Raw genomic sequence first — 13,488 nt, forward strand, 5'->3', positions numbered from 1 at the left:
AATAGTGCAGATTCCCAATTTACCCACCAGGGACAAAAATGGAGTCAGCTTTTTGGAAATCAGCCTTAAAATCAGCAATATCTCTAGAAAGTATATTTCTAGAACAATATAGCTACCATATGTAGGGATTTTCATGATTCTGTGATAAATGGGTCAGATGAAGAACACTAAACAGTCCCTTAGTTCAAGAATCAGCAAAATTTTTCTGTAAATATATTAGGTTTGCAAGCCAGTTTCTGCTGCAACTTCTCACTCTCCCACTGCAGTACAAAAGCAGCCATAAACAGTATAAAAATATCTCTCTATTAATTTTAGGGATTGCTTGACCTCTCCAGGCAACAGGTGAGGGCTACTGAGTATCACCAGCCAGTGTCAAGCAAGAGATCCACTAAGAAAAAGGACCACACGTGATTTAGTGGTAGTTCTCTCCTCAAGAACAGCAAAAATCAAGAGTTGGCTCAAATTAGGTTATGCCCCAAAATTCAGTTTAAATTTGACTTAGAAAAAGTAGTTCAAAATAAAACTGAGCAAAAAACAAAGTTCTCAAGTCTAGAATTTTGGAAGGTCACATCCTAAGCAGAGACTATTCTGTGTCACCTGTGAGGGCACAGGCACAACCTAAGGTGAGCTGCTTGGCAAAGGGCTATGGGAGTCGCTGGAGTGTCTTGACTGTTTTGTTCCTGATGAACTCACGGAGCGGGACCTCTGCCTGAGCACAGTTTTTCCTGGAAATTCCAAGTCCTCAAATACAGTATTTTCAATGATGTGTGCAGCTTCAGGCCGCTCCATGGGAGATGGAGAGAGCATGTCTTGAACCATCATATACTGAAACATAAAATTGTTTTGTGATAAATGGGTCAGATGTAGAACAGTAAACAGTCCCCTAGTTCAAGAGTCAGCAAAATTTTTCTGTAAATATATTAAGTTTGCAAGCCAGTTTCTGTTGCAACTTCTCAGCTCTGCCACTACAGTACAAAAGCAGCCACAGACAGTATGCAAACAAATGGGCATTGCTGGGTCCCAAAACTTTATTCCAAAAACTAGAGGCCCAGTGCACAAAATTCATGCACAAGTAGGGTCTCCAGTGGCTGCTGGCTGCCAGCCGTGGCCTTCCTTTGTTCTGGGCTGCCCTCTGGTGGTCAGCGCATGTCATAGTGAGAGATTAAACTCCTGGTCTGTCAAATTCCAGAGAGAACACTTTGCATATTAGGCTTTTAGATAGGCAGCAGGCTAGGTTTAGCCAACTCCTGCTCCAAGTAAATATGGGCCATTGTGGGTAATTGCTTGTTATCTAACATGTAATAAAGAGTCCTAAATCGTATCACTGAAACACAGACATAATCTGACTTTAAAAACAAATTCATTACAACTGCACATGAATATACAATCTCAATATTCAATTCAAATATAACTACACCATAGATCAACACCTGAAACCTTTAGGAATTTTCTGAACCCCTATTTATGTAACATATTCTCATGAGCCACCTTTGGAATTGAGTCATTAAATCTGTGAAATATATAGCAAAATGATTTTTAGTAAAAATATATTTCAGCCAAAACCGGTTTGGCTCAGTAGATAGAGCGTCGGCCTGCAGACTGAAAGGTCCCGGGTTCGATTCCGGTCAAAGGGCATGTACCTTGGTTGCGGGCACATTCTCCAGTAGGGGGTGTACAAGAGGCAGCTGGTCGATGATTCTCTCTCATCGATGTTTCTAACTCTATATGTTTCTAACTCTATTCCTCTCTCTTCCTCTCTGTAAAAAAATTAATAAAATAAAAAAATATTTTAAAAAAGATATTTAATATATATGTATATTTCATTTAGGTTAGTGTATCTATTATAAAATTCATTTAATGCAATCCTTTATTATACTTATAATACTGAAAGATAAATTTAAACTTCAATCTGTGATAAGTCTAATTTATTCAACTTATTATAATTAAGAAAATTCAAGAGTAATCAATGTATAAATTCTAAAGTGTATGTGGAAAAACATTTTATGAAATAAAAATTTAAAAAGCTGAAAAAATAAACTGTCAGAGGTTCATCACATATAACTTTCACCATCCAAGACTAGCTTATGTCCCAGCCCCTTTCCTGACATTCTCCTGTGGCATTCTGAGCCATCTGACTCCAACACACAATCAGTAGGACCTAGTGTCCCCCACCCCAAAGAAGGGGTGGATCCCCTTGTTTAAGATGGATCCCCAAATTCACAAAGATAAAGCAATTAATGGCATGGTAACAACAGCAACTCTGTCCTGCTGGAAAGGAAAGGTGGCCACAATCCACAGGCAGAATGCCAGCAGCTTGAGAGCACAGACCAGGCCCCCGGCCCTGACGAGCTCCAGTCTTGTTTTAAGTCTTGCTCTTGGAATCAGGTTCCTGTCCTCCCTACACCTGTAGCTTCATCAGTAAAATGGGGCAATTGACGAACTGACCGCTAAGGACTCTTTAAGTTCTAAATATGTTTCTAAAGAAAAGATGAGAATTATACAAACCTCACGAGGATATTTCTGAGTAAACAGTGGTGGAAATCTGAGATTTCTTACATCAGTTAAGACCTAAAAAAGAAAGAAAAGGTGTTACTTACCTTTAAATCTATTTTGATATATAGATCTATTTAACATGAAGTACTTTTGATAGAGGAATAACCAAGGAGAGAGGGTGAATATTAACGGGTGGAGAACTCACAGTAGCTTTTCCAGATCATAGCCTACACATCAGTGTTTCCTGGACCCAGGTGCACACACCATCCAATCACCAAAACCAGAGACTCACTCAGCTGTAATCACACTTGAACTCTGCGCATGATGCCAAGACCTGGCCTGCGGCTGAGCACAGGCTGATGAGTACCAAAGTGACTCAGCTCTCAGGAACCCGGTGACCTTCGGTGGGTAACCTTTCTTGTTAGCTCCTAACATCTCTGCACTTGATTAAAAGAAAAAAGCATATTCTTTTCCTTTTTATTTTTTTGAGTGATGGAACCCAAACAATTATGCTAAATACAGAGTATAAAACTAAGCTTTTTAAAGCTGTCTGAGAATTTTTCAGATAAATTATTACTCTTCATGTTCCAGTTTCCTCGTTTACAAAACAAAAACAATAGGGCCAGTCCTATACAACTGTGAGAATTAAATGAGGTTAATTTAAGTCAGCACTTGCACAGTACCTGGCACTTTTTTTTTTTTCTTTTTCATCTTAACTTAAAAAAAATCTTGATGGTTGAAAGTATTACATAGGTCCTCCTTTCTCTCCCATTAACCTAGTACTTCTGTAATGAGGACAAAACCAGTTTTGTTGCTGTTTTATTTTTTAAATAATTATTTATTGTTGAAAGTATTACATATGTCCCATTTAGACAAAACTAATTTTTAGAAATGAAATAAAGCAAATAAGTGTTTATATTTCTTAAGAAATAAGCTGAAACAGGAGTGTGTGGAGGTAGAAGAAGAGGGTAAAGGGGGGATAAATGGTAGTGGAAGAAGACATTAATTGGGGTGGTAAACACTATACAATATACAGATGATGTATTGTAGAAATGTACATATGAAACCTGCAAAATTTTATTAATGGCACCGCAATAAATTCAATAAAAATAAAAAAATTAAAATTAGAGAGAGAGAGATAGAAAGAGAGAGAGAGAGAGAAGCTGGAGTGTACTTAAAAAAAAAAAAAGTGGAACTAGGTTGTCATTTGTTACTTCCCCTTGAAGAAAACAGAAACTTGACCAGACGAGCCTGTGCCACAGGCCCGAGGAAGAAAGTTCCATGTGCTAACAGATGGATCACACCAAACGGAGTGCAGGTAACGCTAGGGAGTGAACTCACTGAACAACTTTTAATTATACAATATTTTAAAACAAAGGTTTTTATTTAAAACTTAGAATTGAAAAAAAGACAACTATCTAATTCCAGAACTGAAACATATGTGCTGGCAAGGATGTTAAAGGACCAGAACTCTCCTACACTGGTGTGGGAATGTAAAATGGCACTTGCTTATGACTTTAAACCACTTCACACACAGCTTATCAATCCTTCCTAGGTCAAGTACAAAAGACTTGTTCACAAATATTCAAGGTATCTTTATTCATAAGTGTTCTCAACAGGTAAATGGATAGATGAACTGTGGTATACATACAATGGAATTTTACTAATAAAAATTAATGAACTACTGATACACTGAGTAACATGAATGAGTCTCAAAAACTTTTTGGTAAGTCAAAAAAGGGAGACACAAAAGAGTATGTTTTAAAAGACTCCATTTATATGAAGCTTTAGAAAAAAAATAGGAAATAGATGAGCAGCTGTCTGGGATGATTGGGAAAGAGCAAAGGAAACCTTCTGGGGTGATAGAAATGGACTGTTTTGAATGTAGTGGAATATAAACTTGTCAAAACTCATCAAACTGTACACTTAAAGTGGGTACACTTTACTGTATGTAAATTGTGCTTCAATAACACTTATTTAAAAAGGTCCTTGTTCAAATCATCAAATGGTCTGTTTCACATGCACTAGAGAATTACGGAGAGATTCTGGCTCAACATGGCATATTTCCTACCACATGTTCAGTAGACATTTGCACTAAAAAAGTGTAACAGAATGTAAAATGTATACTAAATCTATAAGGATGAGTGCACTTGGAGAAAAGTCAAATTTCTGTAAGATAGAAAGTGGGTTGCGCATAGCAACTACCTCAGCAGAAGAGAGGAAGGTAGGCCAAGCTGCCTACAGGGATAATGCCAATGAACTGGGAGTGGACGACCTGAAAGTATGTACACAGAGTGACACATCTGCATGTAAAATATGCGGCTTATTCTCTGGAGAAACTGAACCAAGAAAGTCCCGATTTGGAATACTCAGTAGAAAGGAGGCATACGTTGTGGTGGGCACAGAACAGCAGGATGAGGTGCACACAACCCCAACACCCACACTTTCTCCTCAGGAGAACGAGACACTGCTCCGGAGAAAACGGTTCTAGAGGATAGCCTACAGAAGTGGATGTGGGAGTTCTCCACTACACCCAAGATAAGAACTGAATTGTAGCCCTACAGTGAAGTCCTGCCAGTCTCCACCTGAGAGCCCTCTCCCTAAATATGAATGAACAGGTAAAGATTATCAACATGATAAGAAAATCATTAAAAACCCGAGTTAGCGATTTTAGCAGGGTGGGAAGTGTGACTATGAGGGGAGCAGGAGGGAGTTTCTGTGGTGATGGAACAGTTCTGTGTCTACATTGCAGTGGTGGTTTCACAAATCTATACCTGAGGCAAAATAACACGGAGCTATATACATACGTTGTACCCAGGTGAAATTCCTGGTTTTGTTATTGTGCTGTAATTTATGTGAGATGTAACCATTAGGAGACATTGGGTGAGGGGCACATTGAATCTCTCTGTATTACCTTTGCAACTTCCTGTGGCTCTGCATTAATTTAAAAAAATTAAAAAAAATTAAAAAACCCAGAGGAAAGAGACAATACAGGAAGAAGAAAACTTAGAACACACACACACACACACACACACACCTGAAGTGCTCAGAAATAAGTAAAGATACAAAAATCTATGTAAAAAGAGTAAAGTGCGATTAAAAAGGAACAATCTTGAATAATAAAAACTGGATGGTCAAAATTAAAATTAAAAAGTAATTAGAAAAGTTGAAGTAACAAGTTAAAGAATTATTTTTTAATGTAATTTTATTGATTTCAGAGAGTAAGAAATAGAAACATCAATGATGAGAAAGAATTCCTAACACTGATTCTCTGACTGAGAATTGAACCAGTGACCTCCTGTTTCCTAGGTCAATGCTCAACCGCTGAGACACATCAGCTGGGCAAGTTAAGGAATGCTTGCAAAGAACAATATTAAAAGTCAAAAAGATGAAAATAGGAGAAAAAATTAATAAGTGTTTAAGACTATTTCAGGTATTTCAGGAAAAGGAAACAGAAAAATTAGAGAATTTATTTTTGAAAAATTTATTAGACCTGAAGTTTTTATATTGTTTAACTGAAAGGACCTACCAAGTGTCAAGCTCAGTAAGGGAGCAGGGAGGGAAAAGGTCAATGAGGACTAAATTTCATAACAACACTGATAAAGGTAAAGCCCTAAAACTTCTAGAAAGGGAAAAATAAAACAGGTCAAACACCCCAGATAAGTAATTCAGGTATCAGCTTCTGGACGGCAGCACTGTGGAAGCTACATGAGTTGATCAATGCCCTCAACTGAGGGAAATTCCAATCTAGAATTGGAACCTGGCCAATTTATTTATCAATTATGTGTGAAGATGAAAAACACACACACACATTTTCACATCCTTGAGGATTTTAAAAATGTATCTCTCATATATTCCTTCTGAGGAATTTATTGCAGAATATACTCTAGCAAAATAAGCGAGTGATGCAAGAAAAAGGGGAAAACTTGGAATCCAGGAAAGGGGGGGTGGGGGTGGGGCAGGCTAGGAAGGTAGGAAAGTATGTCCTTGGCTGATGACTTATAGAAAGTCTAGGGGCGATCAGAACAGAGTGAAGGACAAAGGCTTTGAGAAGAAGACTACAGAAAAAGAAGAAGAAAAAATCTAGCTAGCTAGCTATCATCTATCTGTCTGCTTACCTACTTACCCACTTTCCCGAGTGATAGGTAAGTAAATAAGCTATATTGAAATACAGAGAAAATATTGTGCTAACTGAAAGATGCCAGACACAAAAGACCAATATTGTATGAATTCATTTATATGAAATATACAAAACAGACAAATCTGTATATTTGACAGATTTTAAACACTTGTTAAAAATTACAACCAAGGTTCATAGAAAACTACGTAATTGAGAAAAGGCAATTCTGGGAAAAAGGATTGCATCAAAAAGAAATAGTCAGAGTATACTTGATCTAACAGAACAATATTTGCATGGTCAAGAGAAATACTAACTTCACTTAACCAAACTTTTTTGCACAGCTAAATGTTTTTTATTTACATGTTTAAACTGAAATAAAACTCACCTTTTAAACCATTTTAAAGTATATAACCCAGTGCTTTTTATTCTATTCACATGTACAGCCATCACCACTAATTCCAGAACATTTCCTTTCCATCTCCCAAAAGAAACCCCATCCAGTCACTCTCTACCCCTTCCACCTCCAACTCCTGGGAACCATTAATCTACTTGTCTTTATAGATTTGTCTGTTCTGTATATTTCATATAAATGAATTCATACAATATTGATCTTTTGTGTTTGGCATCTTTCAGTTAGCACGTTTTCAAGGTTCATTTGTGTTGTGGCATAGATCAGTACTTTATTCCTTTTCTTTTTTTTTTGTTTTTTTGTTGAATAATATTCCATTGGGCATACCACATTTTGTTTTGCCATTCATTAGCTGGTTGGGTTGTTTCTACTTTCTGGCTATTAAAAAAATGCTACTATGAACATCTTTGTACACATTTTTTGTGTGAATATGTTTTCACTTCTCCTGGGTGTATACCTCGGAGTAAAAATGCTGGTCATATGTAACTCTATTTAACTATTTAACTCTGAGTAACTATTAAATGGTTTCCCACAGCAGCTGTACAATTTAAATTCCCACCAGCAATGAATGAAGGCTCTAAATTATCCACATCCTTGCCAACACTTGTTATATTTTTTATTATTATTATATCCATCAATATGGTATGGATTAGTATTTCATTGTGGCTTAATGAGCTTATTGGACATTTGTAAAACTTCTTTGGAGAAATGTGTAAGTCCTTTCCTCATTTTTAAATTGAATTGTCTTTTTGTTGTCGAATTGAATAGTTCTTTATATATTCGGGATACTAGAACCTTATCAGATATACCGTTTCCCCGAAAATAAGACAGTGTCTTATATCAATTTTTGCTCCCAAAGATGCGCTAGGTCTTATTTTCAGGGGATGTCTTATTTTTCCATGAAGAAGAATATGGTACACATTTATTGTTAAATGAAAATAAAGGAAATTTATTATCTGTATATGGTATGGTAGTAAGGTAGTTGTCAATACAAACCAGACAAACTGTGAATCCTACAGTATCAAGAATTTACTCTTTTATTCAATGACAATCATGTCATCATCTTCTGGAACATCATCATAACAATCCAATTCCTGAATTTCCTGGTGAATTTCTTGTGACTCCCTTTCTTTCAGAATCAGTGGACCAAATCTCTCATGTTTAGCCTAGGGGGGCCTTATTTTCAGGGGATGCCTTATATTTCACTCAGAAGGAAACCTGTAAGTAGGTCTTATTTTCGGAGGATGTCTTATTTTCAGGGAAACAAGGTATGATTCACAAACATCTTTTCCCATTTTATAGACTGTATTTTTACATTCTTAGTAGGGTCCTTTGATGTCATATGATTCCTGATCCTTTTCATAGGTTGGGCCTGTTTAATATCCCTTTCTGGAGGCTTTTAGGATGTTCTGAAATTGACTCATTTTGACAGGTCCTAATGGTAAGAAGATCTGAGTCCTTTGGCAATCTGTGAGACCTACATCCTCTTCTACCATGGCCAGGAGTCAATAAGTAAGGTCTAAAACTGATGAAGAAATGGTGATAATAGCTTAAGTTTTGGAAATAGCTTAAGTTTAAGTTAAGTGCCAGGAACAGCAGCTACAAAAGCTGAGGATGACCATTTAATGAAGGATGGGGAAGACAGGGACAGAGGTACTTGTAAACACTTTCACTACTGTCTTCCTTAAAAGCCATGGCTGTGGTTTGAAAGGAGAAAAAATAAGTATGCTTAGTTTGCCAGCTTTTAAGTGTATGAGTAAGTGGCAAGTTGTCCTCCAGAACAGGCCCCTGTGACCACCCACTGCTGCCACCACTCCCTTCACCACTCCCATCCCATGGGTCCCCTCACTCTGCACTTCCTACACAGACACTCAGTATTAGATACTGTTAAGTTAGGATCTATTTTAGTAACAACAAGGAACTAAAATATTCAACTAAATAATTTGTTTAAATTGAGCTTTAAATGGAAGCAAACTGTCTACAAATCCTCCCTTATAGCTCACATCACCTCCTTCACTTGTAGTTAAGCAATCTGCTGGTATTAAGAATAACTTACTGCCTGCCCCCCCCCCCCCCAAAAGAATAATTTATTCTCCGTTTAAATTCTTTTATAAATTTAAGAGTATTTTATTTTTCCACCATTTTTGAGGCAGGGAGAACTTACCCTGACTCTCTCCATCTGAGTGCCAAATGGGTACAACAACTCAAACAGAATGAGGCCTAAAGAAAAGATGTCCACTTTATGAGAGTAGTTGTTTCCATGAATCTGAAATCCCACATAAACAAGAAATGTTAGAAAAACATTAACAGAGATAATACAATCGATAATATAACATTGGTAAATCCCCAAATTGACTTAGTCACTCCTTAGTTTAAATGTACTTGTAAGTACAAAAATGTTAGCAAAGAGTTAATTATCTCACAAGCCTCTTTTCTTCAGCTCTTTATAGCAGAGTAATTAACCTAGTCAGCATCACAGAAGAGAAGCCAGGACAACTCAGAGATATGCATCAGTAAAACAGGCCTGGCAGGACCCTGGAGCCTCTGGATGCTGGAAAGGTTTGTGAGAGCAGTAAAAACTACTCCACTACCCTGAGGTGAGGTTTTTCAAAGTGAACACTATCTAAAGCAGATCTCTCATTCCTACCCATCTTAGTCCTCACCCATTTTTATGAGAAAATCTTCATTACTCCAAACCACTAATCAACTATGGTTAGCCCTCATTAGGGCACTTAACTATGGACCACTCTGCATTCCTAGTTGTATGTTTCATTTGCATATTTCCTATTCACAACTAGAGATGATGTCCTGCAGGGAAGGGACCTGCCTCTTTTGTATGCCCACCACCCAGCACTGGGTTAAGTACAGAGAAGGCTCTCAATAAATACTTATTTGTTAAAATGAAGTCATGAATTACAACCCAAGCACTCTTAAACTAAGCCTCATTCAAATTAAGGTGACCTTGGGGAACTGAATTGAACGCTTTTATTTGAGAAATTTACTCTGGGCCCCAAACTTGACATTTGTCAAACTAAGAAGGTGTTACTCTGGGACCCACATCAGCATTTCCTCATGAGGAGTCACAGGGAGCAGCCTGGATGATAAACTCTCACAGACTTCTCTCTCAACAGCACTTGCTGCCTGTCTCCCTGTGTGCTCTCACAGGCCACCTGCCCCTGTGCTTACAGAACACAGAGCGTCAGGTGGGAAGTCTCCACGTCCACACCAGCTGTATCACCTTCTGCTCATCCCTTACCTCTTATCCCTGGGATTCAATAACAGAGCTTACAGGGGACAGAGAAAAAGACATCCTCATACAATATTTAGAGAATATATACTAACACACCTTCATGAAAAGCAACTGGCAATAATTGTTTGCTCCCACTTGATGGCCATAATTAATCCCATCAACCCTAGGGAAGATGGAAATGTGGACAGAGTCTGTGCACAAGGGATGTTATCTAAGAGATAGTCCCAACAGCAAAGTTTACAAGGAACTATTATAAAATGTCCAAAACAAATGTTGAATAAATTGCTTAAAATAGAGAATACTATACAGCCCAAAGGTTTTCCAGGAACACTCAATAATGTGGGAAATGCTCACATTTTACTATTATATTCAAATATTTGCAGATGAGAATCCCAATTTTGTTTTCTAAAATTAGGTAAAAATGTTATAAAATATATATACACACATGCATCTTGTGCGTGTATTATAAAAAAGGAAATGACTGTTTCAGAATGTTCATTAGTAGTTTTTAATTTTTCTTTATACCTTCCTGTATTTCCCATATTCCATACATAAAGAATAGATTAACATATAATAAGGAAAAGCCTCGTGTGGCTCAGTGATTGAGCGTTGACCTATGAGTCAGGAGGTCACGTTCAATTCCCAGTCAAGACACAGGCTGGGCTCAAAGGAAGGGGGTGTGCACAGGAGGCAGCCAATTGATGATTCTTTCTTCTACCTCTCTTTCCCTCTCCCTTTCTCTCTCTGAAATCAATAAAAAAAACATAATAGGAGGAAAATGCATTGAATACATTTAAAAAACAAATACGGTTCATGAACACACACAAAGTGATCTTTACAAAACATGTAAAAAAATAAGAAATTAAGTGTAATTCTGAAAAGGGGGCAGAATAAAAGACATCCTTTCAGAGTTTAACTAATTAACACTGTATAATACTACAACATGACCTGCATTTCCTGCTAATTACAATAGGAACAAAGTAACTGTGGTATCTGTTCATTAGAAAGAATCTAGAAAGAAAATTAAGAATTTTGTTAAAAAATAGTTTAAAACAATGTACAGCCTCAGAGGCTTGAATAAGAAGATTCATACAGTGTTCTGAGAGACTTTTCAAAGCAATCCTATATAATAAAAGCCTAATATGCAAATTGTCCCCTCGGGGGGTCGTTTGAGAGACTGAGAGGTCAACTGCTCTCTATGACGTGCACTGACCACCAGAGGGTGGTGTGAAACATGGCAGGTGTCGGCAATGTGCTGTGCCCTCTTGCTGGGAGCAGGAGTGATGGGGACAGAGGTGTAGTGAGAATGCGGAGTGTCTACTGAGCTCATTCTCACACCCCCTGCAACGCTCCCCTGGGACACCAGGGCTCACACACCAGGAAAGCCCATGTGCTCAGGTGTGTGAGGAGCCCACCCCCATCTGTGCAGCCTCTTCTGGGTGACCCAGGCTGCAACTGTCAGTCAGGCTCCCTTTGGGTTCTCACAGGAGCTGGTCTACAAGGCCAGTTGAGAAAGAGCGTGCTTCCCACCTGGCTTCCAGAGGCCCAGGCTGCACCCCGGTGTGCAGTGTCTGAACGCGCTCACCACATCTCTGATGGGAACTCGGGCACTGTGACTCAGGCAGAAGGAAGGGGCTGGGGGGTCCAGGTGCTGCCCAGGGCCCGGAGGTCAGCTGGACCGCCCTTCCTCGCTAGATGCTCACACTTCACTGGCCAGGTCTAGAAACTATACCTATTCACAGATTTCATGCACCGGGCCTCTAGTATTTTGTAAAGTGACAGCTTCTTTATTTAAAAATACTGAAAAATAGCCCTGGCTGCTGTGGTTCAATGGTTAGAGCGTTGGCCCAAGCACTGAAGGGTGTGGGTTCAATTATGGTCAAAGGCATGCACCTGGGTTTCATGTTTGATCCCCAATCCCAGTTGAGGTGCGGATGGTAGCAACCAATCGATGTGTCTCTCTCCCACTGGGAAATGCAAGGGCATGAAATTTGGGATATTTAATCCTCTGACAAAAGGAATTTTCTCTCTCACTCTCTTGTGCTATTGGTATGTTGTGCTTAAGTCCTGGCTTGTGTGGCTCTCCCCCCTGAATTCTGAGCCCAACTCCTGCTCCCCTGAATTCGCCTCAAGGCCCATGGCTATGTTGTAACTGCCCCCCCCCCCCCACTCCCCAATCCACTCCCACATACAAACACTCAATGGAATAATGGACTAGCCTGATGCTGAACCCAACTTGGTTGCAACATGAAACAGAAACTCTGGACACTGGCTTTGCTTCTAGCTCTACTGAAACCCCAGATACAGTTCTTCTATAATTGGACACTGAGAACTAATTCCACACAAACAAAAAGTGCTCATCCTCCTGCGCAAGTCTCAGAAAAGTCTTTTTCTCAAGATATCATAAGAACCCCACCCTCAGCACCCAGTAGGGAGAGGCTACCCCAATTTCCCCAATAAAAAAGTATATCTTATTTTAATTTATTTATTAGCAAATGTTCAAATACCAACTATAAATAAAACCTAGTATATTTTTTCATCTAGCTTCCCTGCATTGGTAAAAGATCCAATCAGAGGACAAAATAAGCACTGACCAGTGTGGCTCAGTTGGTTGGAGCATCATCCCATGCACCGAAAGGTCATGGGTTCAATTCCCAGTCAGGGCTCATAGATCGATCCTCAGTCAGGGCATGCATAGGAGGAAACTGATCTATGTTTCTCTTCAAATGCATGATCATATGAAGTGTGTCTCTCTCTCTCTCTCTCTCTCTCTCTCTCTCTCTCTCTCTCTCTCTCTCTCTCTCTCTCTCTCTCTCTCTCTCTCTCGTCCCCACCCCCTTCATTTCCTGACTCTCTAAATCCCCAGTTGAGGATTTTTTAAAAAGTGCAAAATGAACTAAGGATATTAAATTAACTGAGTAAAAAACGCTCAATGATATAGTTTTAGATTCCATCGGGCAAATGACTTTTAAGAAACTATCACTTATTGAATTCTGATGTACTATCAAACAGAAATACCCAGAGTTCCCTTAAAATGCTATTAAAACATCCCTCCCTTTCCAACTACATATTATCTTTATGGGATCAGATTTTCTTCATTCACTTCACAAAATATAATATATTGCAACAAACTGAATGCAAAGTAGATAGGAAAATCTAGCTCTTTTAAGTCAGATATTAAAGAGATCTATTAAAATGTAAACAAATGTCACTCTT

The 13,488-nt window shown here is 38.6% G+C and overlaps 1 protein-coding gene across 8 annotated transcripts in view; it reads right to left on the bottom strand.

Moving 5' to 3' along the window:
* Positions 1-289: 289 nt before the first annotated feature.
* Positions 290-13,488, bottom strand: part of EIF2AK3 (eukaryotic translation initiation factor 2 alpha kinase 3) — a 118,906-nt gene continuing 105,707 nt past the window's right edge. For 7 of the 8 annotated variants that reach the window (XM_036444471.2, XM_045584194.1, XM_045584196.1 and 4 more), the window contains 3 exons: positions 9,187-9,288; positions 2,506-2,568; positions 290-825 (listed from right to left, as the gene is read on the bottom strand). In XM_036444471.2, coding sequence (XP_036300364.1) covers positions 619-825; positions 2,506-2,568; positions 9,187-9,288 — 372 coding nt within the window. In that variant the 3' untranslated portion in view covers positions 290-618. The remainder of the gene's footprint in view (positions 826-2,505; positions 2,569-9,186; positions 9,289-13,488) is intronic. The other variant, XM_045584191.1, reaches the window with a different exon arrangement.

The sequence above is a fragment of the Pipistrellus kuhlii genome, unplaced genomic scaffold (genome assembly GCF_014108245.1).
Source record: "Pipistrellus kuhlii isolate mPipKuh1 unplaced genomic scaffold, mPipKuh1.p scaffold_m20_p_2, whole genome shotgun sequence".
NCBI classification, from domain to species: Eukaryota; Metazoa; Chordata; class Mammalia; order Chiroptera; family Vespertilionidae; genus Pipistrellus; species Pipistrellus kuhlii.